Source organism: Oncorhynchus gorbuscha, linkage group LG07, assembly GCF_021184085.1.
Source record: "Oncorhynchus gorbuscha isolate QuinsamMale2020 ecotype Even-year linkage group LG07, OgorEven_v1.0, whole genome shotgun sequence".
In the NCBI taxonomy this organism is placed as follows: domain Eukaryota; kingdom Metazoa; phylum Chordata; class Actinopteri; order Salmoniformes; family Salmonidae; genus Oncorhynchus; species Oncorhynchus gorbuscha.
Genome location: NC_060179.1, coordinates 33,902,095 through 33,913,170, shown reverse-complemented (window position 1 = coordinate 33,913,170; position 11,076 = coordinate 33,902,095). Strand labels below are relative to the sequence as shown.

Below are 11,076 nucleotides of genomic sequence, written 5' to 3'. Positions count from 1 at the left end.
TTCAATGTTGCTATTTTTCCAACCCACATTAGCTAAGTCACTTTCAGTTTTAACGCTTTTGCTCAGATAGACAAACAGCAAAAGTTGGTCGGTTGATGTGTCTCCCCTCCCCAAATCAATACTCGAAGCTGTAGTTCTTGCAGGGCTGACCCTTTCTTATTAATAATGCAAAAAGTGTGTGTGTGTGTGTGTGTGTGTGTGTGTGTGTGTGTGTGTGTGTGTGTGTGTGTGTGTGTGTGTGTGTGTGTGTGTGTGTGTGTGTGTGTGTGTGTGTGTGTGTGTGTGTGTGTGTGTGTGTGTGTGTGTGTGTGTGTGTGTGTGTGTGTGTGAGTGTGTGTGTGTGTGTGAGTGTGTGTGTGTGTGTGAATCTTAAATGATTGCTTCAAAGCAATGAATGGACCCAACACCCAAAGACACCTGTCATCATCAGCTATGCCGTTTACACACCACCAATGTATACATTTTTGAGCATAACTAAGAATAGAAGCACACACTTATTTTCAAACATGAACTGTTTTATTTAATATTCTTCATAATTTTAGCAATCTGTTTTTTTATATACCTGGATAATAATCAATCTGTTTTTTAAACTGTTTGGGATAAAGTAGACTCTTATCATCTTTTCAAAATTAATTTGATATACATAGTCTCTTATTTACTTAAATGATTTGGAATAGTCAGGTATTATATGCAACATCCCCAAAACAAACAAACAAACAAACAAACAAACAAAATACACATATTTTTGAAGGCAGTGAAACCGGGTCTATGCCTTGGCAACATCAATAAAAGCTAGCAAAATGTCGCTTCATCCAGCGATTGATTTCGCATTCTGAGTATTCTCGTGCTACTGTTCTTTTGGGATGTATGGTTTCATGTAGGTTATACCCTAGGCCTAGGGGTAGCCTATATTTCTTCATAAATGGATGGTAATGTGCTAACATAGAATGGCAACAGTCATATCACTCTTCAGCCATTGTTTTCGTTCGCTACATTGGCCAAGTTTAAGTCATCGTATTGCCATCATTTTTACGTAATAACCAACCATCAAAATGTATCATTGAATGCCTGTAGTCATTCCTGAGATCTCTTTTTTCATTCTTATTACTATGCTATTTATATTTCTTTTTTTCCTAGGGTGATGGTTATAGACATCATATGAAAGTAGAAATATCAGATCCTCAAACAACCTTTTCGATTTATACTTGGCTCGACATTATAAATTTGGCAAATAAAATAAAATATCTAAATGGTGAGTATAGGAGACCGACCTGGAGCAAATTGCCTTTCTGTTGTTGATTTCGTTGAGGTAAGCGTGTCTCGCATTAGCCTACAGAGTATGAGCAGCTTGCAATCTGCAATCACCTGAAACAACAGGGATGTCTAGTCTAAGGCTACTAATATAAATAATTCATTTGTCGACGTTAATACTATGCCATTCCACGATTGTATGCGGGCAAGGATCCATCAAAATTGTATTATCATTCCAACTCAACACCTGCTAAATATTTAATGTAGTTGACCCCAGGTCAGACAAATATGGTGGAGCAGTCCCAGAAGACGGCCTGCCAATGTCTCTTGCAAAATCAGGTCGCCTTCTCCGGATGAAGTAGCCTATAAATCCATTTTGGGTGTAGATGAATTCAAACGTCTTTTGTTGTGTATTTGTTGTGTGTGGATAGCTAGCACTCGTTTTCTTTTTTTCTTCTTTGTATTTTTTTCCCCGCTTTTTTTTTTTTTTTTTCCTTTCTGCTAAAACGCAAGCCAAGTCACTAAGGCTGAAAGTGCCGTTAGAATCATCGTGAGACCAAAAGGAACTGTGGATTTGGAGGCCCCGTTCCCCCCACCACAGAGTTCAAACAAGCTCCCTCGGAACTCCAAGTTTCTGGACTCCTTTTTGAGCTTCTCCCATAGGTCTGTTGCTCCCTCTTGGCAATCCGCCAGCGCAGTGGTCGCACATGAGTGGAAGTCATCCCAATATCTGCAAATCAAATGTAAATGCAATTAAGAAATGCTTTACGTTATGTTAGCCTACTGTTGACAGCTTGTTTTCTCTCCTTATTGGTTGTCTGTGCTATATTCGAATAGCCTAAGAGTTTGCTTTCAACACAGTTGTAATAATATTAGAAGGCCAAAAATAATTCCACCAATAAATGCCTAATAATAAGAAGAAGAATCCGATTCTATTTTTGTATTATAACCTATAGTCGGTCGAATAGCATAGTCTAGTATTAGCATCTCCCTTGAAGGCTAAACGAAAACCACGTTTGTTGTAAACTACACACTCTGAGAAAGATTCCCTAAAGTCACGTGATTGTATCTAACCGCTCCCTTTTTCAATTTCTCTCTTCTCTCTCAATTCTATTCAAGGGGCTTTATTGGCATGGGAAACATGTGTTTACATTGCCAAATCAAGTGAAATGGATATGCAAAAGTGAAATAAACAATATAAACAAATATTACACTCACACAAGTTCCAAAAGAACAAAGACATTTCAAATGTCATATTATGTCCATAGACAGTGTTGTCGCGATGTGCAAATAGTTAAAGTACAAAAGGGAAAATAAATCAATCTGGGTTGTCTCTCTCTCTCACACGCACGCACGCACGCACACACACACACTCATGCAACCAGCCTGTCTTGCATCAACTAGCTAGCCAAAGTCATCTGCACGAATGCTCGTCCATCCCTCATTCTCACATCCCCAACGTCCAATCACATGCACAGTGGCATTAACATAGTGAGAACAGTGGCTATAATATCCCATTCACACAAAGGCTATACATTTTAAAGGAGCCACTGCTTAATTGTTTTATTCATATTGAGACACCCAGTGGCGCGTGGCTCCCCCTGATCCTGACTCTGTATCTAATCTAATCGAGGCTGTTGATATTGACCCCCTCAACCCCACGCCACGTCGATAGTATATCTCATTGCAATTATGGAGTGAAGTGCGAACAGGGGGGGGGGGGGGGGGGGTAGCCTAGCCTATTAACGTGCTCCTGCTGCCTGCGATTTTCATGATGGAGCTGTCGATTTAAACTGGGGGCTCTACTGCCATCTGGCACCAACCGGTTTGGTATATGGGGTTCAGTGCGCCTGACCCTTTTTGGATTTGATACAATTCTGCATGACCCCGCCCCCTTAAAAAAATGAATTCAACTTACATGCAGATGGTCTGCAGATTTTCCTTCTCGTCCAGCTCCTGTGGATAGTTGGCCATATTATCCCCGAGTTTCAGCAAGCAGTTGGAGAACCCTTTGAATACTGTATCACATTTCCCTGTCGCTCTCACCGCCTGTAGCAAATAAGCTGGAATTGGGGGGGAATGGATTTATTATTTTTTTAGGATAATGTGTTTTTTTTTTCATTCCAACATTCGATAGCATATGTCTTATAATGACCTTATAATGACAGGGTAAGTTAATAGTTGATTTTTATGGTGATTCGTTTTCATTTGATCCAGTTTGTCCATTCATTCATGTATTTTCTTAATTTAGCCTTTTGGGTAGTTTAAATGGGAATGTTTTAAACTTAACCCTATAACGTAATTGTCAAGAAATGTCAAAACATGTTCGCCTAATATAATGCTAGTTTTAACATATCCAACAAATGTACATCTGCATTTGATCATACAATCTGTTTGGAGAAGGCATTGTGTGATCCCAGCCCAGAAAATGTGTGCAACAGCGACAAAGGAGGATGAGGTAATGCACCACCGAGATGGAAAAGGGGGTGTGTTTCTCACTGCATGGCTTTTGTGAGTGAGTGTGTGTGTGGGGGGGGGGTGTTGTGGTACGCTATAGTAAATTGTAGTAATATTTGTGTCTGTGCTTATTCAACCATATTAGGGGCGTTCTCCGTTTATAATTTGTTGAACAGAGAAAATGACAGGGTTTGTTGCTAAACGTCCACGCCTTAAATCCAACCCGTTTGACCCCCTCGTGCTCAATTTTGAGGTTGTCAATGGTGGGACGCACCAAGCATCTCTGGTTCGTTAAGCAAAAGATTCGCTCGATTGATCATTTGTTAAAATGTTGTCCCATGTCGATTGGTTGCAGAATAATGCACCGTGAAGGCTACACGGTTAGGCTATTTATCAATAAATAATAAGGTAACGACAGCGATGGACTTGTTTCATTTAAATTCATCAGTGTAGCCTGGAATAGCCTAGTATTGGGAGCAAATATTAACCACCTCGGTTATGGGTATTTAGGTCTGGGTGATGTGTTCATAATACAGGCATCATTCGTTAATTTGCGTTGTAAAAAAATGTGAGGCTATTGTCATTGCCATCATGCCCTATCGAATCAAGATGTTGCCCACAAGCAATCCAATGACACCAAATATGCTATGCGGAGATGTGTAATAGATTCTGACAAGGTCAAGTAATTCATGAATGTTACTGCGTCTCGAGCAAGCGGATTGCAAATTATTTTTGCAGGGATTTTTACAAAGGAGCAACTCGCGAGATGATATTATCGCACTTGCATTGTAAAATTACACATAGCCCCCATATATTACTTCAACGTGTGCCGCTCTCACTTGGCACAGACCCTGTTTGAAAAATCTCTTGTAAAATGTGGTATCCTAATTATTTTTACACGTGCAATAACAGGGTTGAAATGACTATGCCCTCTATCCCATTTTCATTTAAAGGACCATTTCTGCTAAATGTGTGAAATTAAGACATTGCCTAGAGAATCTATCACACGTGTTTCTCACATGTATCATATAGGCTACCTCAGCTTTCAGCTCCAATAGATAGCTATATAGCTACAGTAGCCTGAATACTACTAACAGTCACACCCACACTAAAGATATAGCTAAAGCAGAGTTAACCCGCAGAAAATGTACACGGCACATAAACATAGAATAAACCCTCAGAATGACCAACTCTGCGGACGACCCAGTCAAAGACAAAACACCTAATATCCAAATGATAAAAACGACTATCCATAGCCTATTACGTTCTCGTTTCGTAGGCTAATGTTAAATGTTAGCGATACCACATCTCAAATAAGCGCTGCAATACATTGATATGGCTAGCCTACATTTTTACCGGACAACGTGACACCATAGCTATAATCGAAATATATCCTCCAAATGGATTAGGCCAAATAGCCCCATATATATAGTTGTTTTCTCTCTATAGTCGCCTACATTATTTTGCTGAATAGAAAGCGCCTTCATCAAAATAAACTACATTTTTAAAGACATTTTATTTTCGTAGACCAAATATAGTCTAATAGTCATATTCGTTAATGAAAAATGATCTAAATCCTATTTGACATTAGACAATTATCATATCGTTAACCTATACTCAATGTATTTCGTTACAAAAAATAAACGATGCACATGCTCGGCACTCATATTTCGAAAGAGCTTGTCTTTAGATGTTGCGTGTCTTTTAGTTCAAATTTTCATTCACAAAGCATGTCAAGTCAAAGCATTTATGTTTAGTCTTTTTTCACAATGGCTCAGCTGCTGAATTATTTATCAATCCCTTGCCACTACAGGATTCTGAGGAGCAGTTGTCTTACATCGGCAGCGTTTGCGTTATGCAATGCAAACGAAACACTGGCCTATTCGTGTCATGTTTGTCATTTATTATCATGTCTTGTCCCTGTGCTCCCCATGCTATTCGTTTCCCTCTGCTGGTCTTATTTGGTTCTTTCCCTCCTATCCCTCTCTCTCCCCCTCCCTCTCTCACTCTCTCGCAAAGCTGTTCCTATTCCCTAATCACATTTAGTCTTCCCACACCTGTTCCCGATTTTCCCCTGATTAGAGTCCCTATTTATTCCTTTGTGATCCGTTCCTGTGCCGTCGGTTCCTTGTTTTGTATTCCATGCTGTAATTGCGTTTCGCCCTGTCCTGTCGTGTTTTTGCCGTGATTGTGTATCACCCTGTCCTGTCGTGTTTTGTGCCTTCTTCAGACGCTGCGTGTGAGCAGGTGTCTCAGTTGACTACGGCCTGCGCCTACCCGTGCAGTCTGTGGCCTTCTCCAGTTTTTCCCCTCTACTATCTAGAGGAATTCAGTTATTCGCTTAATAAACTCGAAGTTACCTGCATAACAGAAGGAACCGATCAAGGAATGGACCCAGCGAATGAGCTCATATTCCATGGTGTTTCTCCTGTTGGTTTTTGTTAAGAAGAAGGGACGGTCCTGCGCCACCCGTAGGGACCTGCAGTCTGTTGCCGCTTTCCAGTTGTTTTTTTCCCCTCTACTATCTAGAGGAATTCAGTTAGGTTTTGAGCATTAATAAACTCTGTTTCTGTTAAGTCGCGTTTGGGTAAATGCTCGGCAGACATTCCGTGGAGAACCTGGCCGCTCAGGTTTCCGACCTCTCTGGACAGTTCCAGAGTCTACGTCTCGTGCCACCTGTTACTTTAATAACCCACCTTGCTACTCCGGGCAGCCCACTGAGTGCCGCTCCTTTCTCACGCAGTGTGAGATTGTGTTCTCTCTCCAACCCCACATACTCTAGAGAGAGAGCTCGGGTTGCTTCATTTCACTCCTTACTGGCCGGGCTCGAGAATGGGGCACAGCTATCTGGGAGGCAAGGGCTGATTGCTCTAACAGATTCCAGAACTTTAAAGAGGAGAGGATTCGGGTTTTTGACCGTTCAGTTTTTGGTGAGGAGGCTTCTAGGGCCCTGGCTTCCTTATGCCAAGGTGAACGGTCCATAACGGATTATTCCATTGAGTTTCGCACTCTTGCTGTCTCTAGTGAGTGGAACGAGCCAGCGCTTTCGTTTTCTGGAGGGACTCCACGCAGCGGTTAAGGATGAGATTCTCTCCCGGGAGGTTCCTTCAGATGTGGAATTGCTCTCGCCATCCGCATAGAACGACGGGTAGATCTTCGTCACCGGGCTCGTGGAAGAGAGCTCGCATCAACGGTGTTTCCCTGCTCCGCAAGACTGAGCCCATGCAGCTGGGAGGGATTCGCATCTCGAATAAGGAGAGGGAACGGAGGATCACCAACCGCCTGTGCCTCTATTGCGGAGTTGCTGGACATTTTGTTAATTCATGTCCAGTAAGAGGCCAGAGCCCATCAGTAAGCGGAGGGCTACTGGTGAGCGCTACTACTCAGTCCTCTTCATCTAGATCTTGTACTACTATGTCGGTCCATCTACGCTGGACCGGTTCTGCCTTGATTGACTCTGGGGCTGAGGGTTGTTTCATGGACGAAGCATGGGTTCGAAACATAACATTCCTTTCAGACCGTTAGACACGCCCATGTTTGCCTTAGATGGTAGTCATCTTCCCAGTATCAAATTTGAGACACTACCTTTAACTCTCACAGTATCTGGTAACCACAGTGAGACTATTTCTTTTTGATTTTCCGTTCACCGTTTACACCTGTTGTTTTGGGTCATCCCTGGCTAGTATGTCATAATCCTTCTATTAATTGGTCTAGTAATTCTATCCTATCCTGGAACGTTGTTTAATGTCTGCCATCCCTCCCGCTCTCCCTACTTCTCAGGAGGAACCTCCAGGAGTGCCGGAGGAATACTATACTCTCTGTCGGCTCCCGAACGTAAGGCTCTCGAGGAATATTTGTCTGTGTCTCTTGCGCCGGTACGTTTCCAAATGACATAACAACGTTATCCGCTTCCTCCTCATCAGCCGAGATTCTGCAGGAGCCAGGTGTTGACCTTGTAAAATCTCGTTCATCAGAGAGGGGGACGAGTGCGGCGTTTAAATCCTTCTGCTCCAACGTTAGACAGGCTTGAAAATCTCACAGATCTACCATAGTGCCTTCTTCTTCTCCGGCCGGGGGTCATCCTAGGGGTTCTTTTTTTGTTATTCCCTCCGTGTTTTAACCTAGACTCTGTCGCCAGGTACTTAACAAGGCATTTTGTCAGGGGTTCTGCATTTCTAAGTTTTTTCTGTTTTAAAAAGATTCATGTTCAGCACGTTTTGTCTCTACGTAAAGGCTGAGAAGTGCTCTTTTCATGTCTCCTCCGTTACTTTTCTCGGTTCCGTTATTTCCGCTGAAGGCATTCAGATGGATTCCGCTATCCAAGCTGTCAGTGATTGGCCCGTTCCAAGGTCACGTGTCGAACTGCTTCGGCGTTTCATTCGTAGGTCAAGTTGCTGCCCCTCTCACAGCTCTTACTTCTGTCAAGACGTGTTTTAAGTGGTCCGGTTCCGCAGGGAGCTTTTGATCTTCTAAAAGAACGTTTTACGTCCGCTCCTATCCTCGTTACTCCTGACGTCACTAGACAATTTATTGTCGAGGTTGACGCTTCAGAGGTAGGCGTGGGAGCCATTCTATCCCAGCGCTTCCAGTCTGATCCTTGCGCTTATTTTTCTCATTGATAACGAACTTAAAAGACCATAAGAACCTCAGTTTGTGATTTCTTACCGTCCGGGTAGCAAGAACACCAAGCCTGATGCCTTATCCCGTCTGTTTAGTTCTTCTGTGGCTTCTACTGATCTCGAGGGGATTCTTCCTTATGGGCGTGTTGTCGGGTTGACAGTCTGGGGAATTGAAAGACAGGTTAAGCAAGCACTCACGCACACTGCGTCGCCGCGCGCTTGTCCTAGTAACCTCCTTTTCGTTCCTGTTTCCACTCGTCTGGCTGTTCTTCAGTGGGCTCACTCTGCCAAGTTAGCTGGTCATCCCGGTGTTCGAGGCACTCTTGCGTCTATTCAGCGCTTTTGGTGGCCGACTCAGGAGCGTGACACGCGCCGTTTCGTGGCTGCGTGTTCAGACTGCGCGCAGATCTGGTAATTTTTTTCTGCTTCTGCTCCTGGTCTTGCTGGGTCTCAGTCTGTTCCCTGCCATCGCATCTCTCCTGTTCTTGTCCCTGCCCTTGCTGTGTCTCAGTCTGTCCCTAGTTCTCATTTTTTTTTTAGAGTAGTACCCTAGTTTCCCTTTTTATCGTTTTCGTTACGGTCCTGAGGAGAGGAGTGGGGTTCTTTCTCGGGACGTGCTGGACCGTTTGATCTATGATTTCCTCCGTTGCTGCCAGTGTTCCTCCTCGAGAGCGCCAGGAGGCGCTCGGTGAGTGGGGGTACTGTCATGTTTGTCATTTATTATCATGTCTTGTCCCTGTGCTCCCCATGCTATTCGTTTCCCTCTGCTGGTCTTATTTGGTTCTTTCCCTCCTATCACTCTCTCTCCCCTCCCTCTCTCACTCTCTCGCTCTCTCTTCTCTCTATCGTTCCGTTCCTGCTCCCAGCTGTTCCTATTCCCCTAATCATCATTTAGTCTTCCCACACCTGTTCCCGATCCTTTCCCCTGATTAGAGTCCCTATTTATTCCTTTGTGATCCGTTCCTGTGCCGTCGGTTCCTTGTTTTGTATTCCATGCTGTAATTGCGTTTCGCCCTGTCCTGTCGTGTTTTTTGCCGTGATTGTGTATCACCCTGTCCTGTCGTGTTTTGTGCCTTCTTCAGACGCTGCGTGTGAGCAGGTGTCTCAGTTGACTACGGCCTGCGCCTACCCGAAGCGACCTGCAGTCTGTGGCCGCTTCTCCAGTTGTTTTCCCCTCTACTATCTAGAGGAATTCAGTTATTCGGTTTTGAGCATTAATAAACTCTGTTTCTGTTAAGTCGCGTTTGGGTCCTCCTTCACCTGCATAACAATTCGTGCGAACGTCCCCGTACACGTTTCCAATCGAAATTACAGGTGCATTCTTATAGAATTTTAAAAAGTAAATACATTTTTTGTTTAAAATCATTTTTTTGTTTGTTTAGAATCTCCTTGATAACGAATTTTAAAAAACGTGAAATGTGACATAGCCTTTGGTTTGTTGTGTCTATTATTTTTGGACGAAATTAGCTCATGCATACCATTGTATATAGCCAGATAATAAACTAATCTCATGCATTCATTGCAATAAAAAAATACAGACTTGTTCCTGGAAGAAACGATCGAACAGTTGATTACAAATAGTTTGCAGGTTAACATTTATCATTATGAATCTTGCCCTGGAGCCAGATCTGTGCGATTTCCGATAGATTAGCCAATTGCAAAATCAAAATTAGCTCAATTCTGAAAAATTACCAATCTGCAGAGCTGCCTCCAGTCCAAGAGTAATGACCTTAAATGCCACCCTGCAAATAGTTTAGCTTTCATTCTTAACAATTCGCTAATCATTGTTGAGTCAAATATAAAACAATAATTCATCGACCGTGAAAGAGTCACTCACCTAACTGAACAGCAAGAAACAGTGAGATATATTTGCCGGACCAAGTTAATCCCATTCTACGTGTGGTAAAACCATTGGCGTATGCAGATCTTAAAAACTTGGAAGGAAGAACGATGTTGAGGTCTGGGCATCACACATAGCCATCAACTTCCAGCAGCATTCACAGACTCTTGCTTTTTCTACGGTTGCCTGTTACACTCACAGTGTGGCGACGAGGAGTGAAATGGTGCACCCCTTGTAAAGCGAGGGCGGTGATGGCTCTTTTTTTTCACTTTCTCCCAATCTCTCGCTCTGCTTCACGCCCACATCGCATGCTTGACGTAGAGGTGACTGTTGGACTCCCCCTTCCTCCCCCTAGCCCACACCTTACACATACAGTCATTAAAAGACCTGTAGTGATATCTGGGTCAAGGGCACACGTGCAACAATGAGACTATGGACTCAGAAGTGACCAAATGCCCCCTTTTCTTTGTGCCATCGACAGAGAACTAATACGAATATGCCAATATTTATCTGATTTGTACATTTGTGGTGTACTTTGTTTATATAATATTTCATCATATGTTTACTATGGACAAAAAATACATATTTTCTGCCAAAAAAAACGCTGTTTATCATGCTACTAGAAATGTGTCCATATGCCTATATGCTATACATTATCCAAGAGTCAAATCGGTGACCTTGCGTTTAGGCTATTATATTCTAAGCTAAGTAAACTCTAATTTCTCACGACAGTCTATGATAGGAAAAGCAGAGGAGTTAGGACAGCCATATATGAGATGTAGCACAGATATAGCTCATTGCATGGGAATGCAATTCTTTATTCATCAACGCAGCAACGCTATCCTGTCTGACCTCTGGAAACGAATGCTGTTAAAATACTTTAATCCAAGTCCAGATAAACTACATATT

General features: G+C 42.9%; 1 protein-coding gene across 1 annotated transcript; it reads right to left on the bottom strand.

The window, feature by feature from the left end:
• Positions 1–497: 497 nt before the first annotated feature.
• nrn1a (neuritin 1a) lies at positions 498–10,400 on the bottom strand. Its single transcript, XM_046355107.1, has 3 exons — positions 10,165–10,400; positions 3,170–3,314; positions 498–1,981 (listed from the first exon to the last, which is right to left on the bottom strand). Exons 1-3 carry the CDS (start codon positions 10,217–10,219, stop codon positions 1,753–1,755), a joined length of 429 nt encoding a protein of 142 aa, XP_046211063.1. The 5' UTR covers positions 10,220–10,400; the 3' UTR covers positions 498–1,752.
• Positions 10,401–11,076: the final 676 nt, after the last annotated feature.

Coding starts and splice junctions, on each gene's coding strand:
- nrn1a (XM_046355107.1), bottom strand. CDS start 10,219: ATGGGATTAACTTGGTCCGGCAAATATATCTCACTGTTTCTTGCTGTT. Junction 3,315..10,164: donor GTTTCTTGCTGTTCAGTTAG/GTGAGTGACTCT, acceptor CCCCAATTCCAG/CTTATTTGCTACAGGCGGTG. Junction 1,982..3,169: donor AATCTGCAGACCATCTGCAT/GTAAGTTGAATT, acceptor TTTGATTTGCAG/ATATTGGGATGACTTCCACT.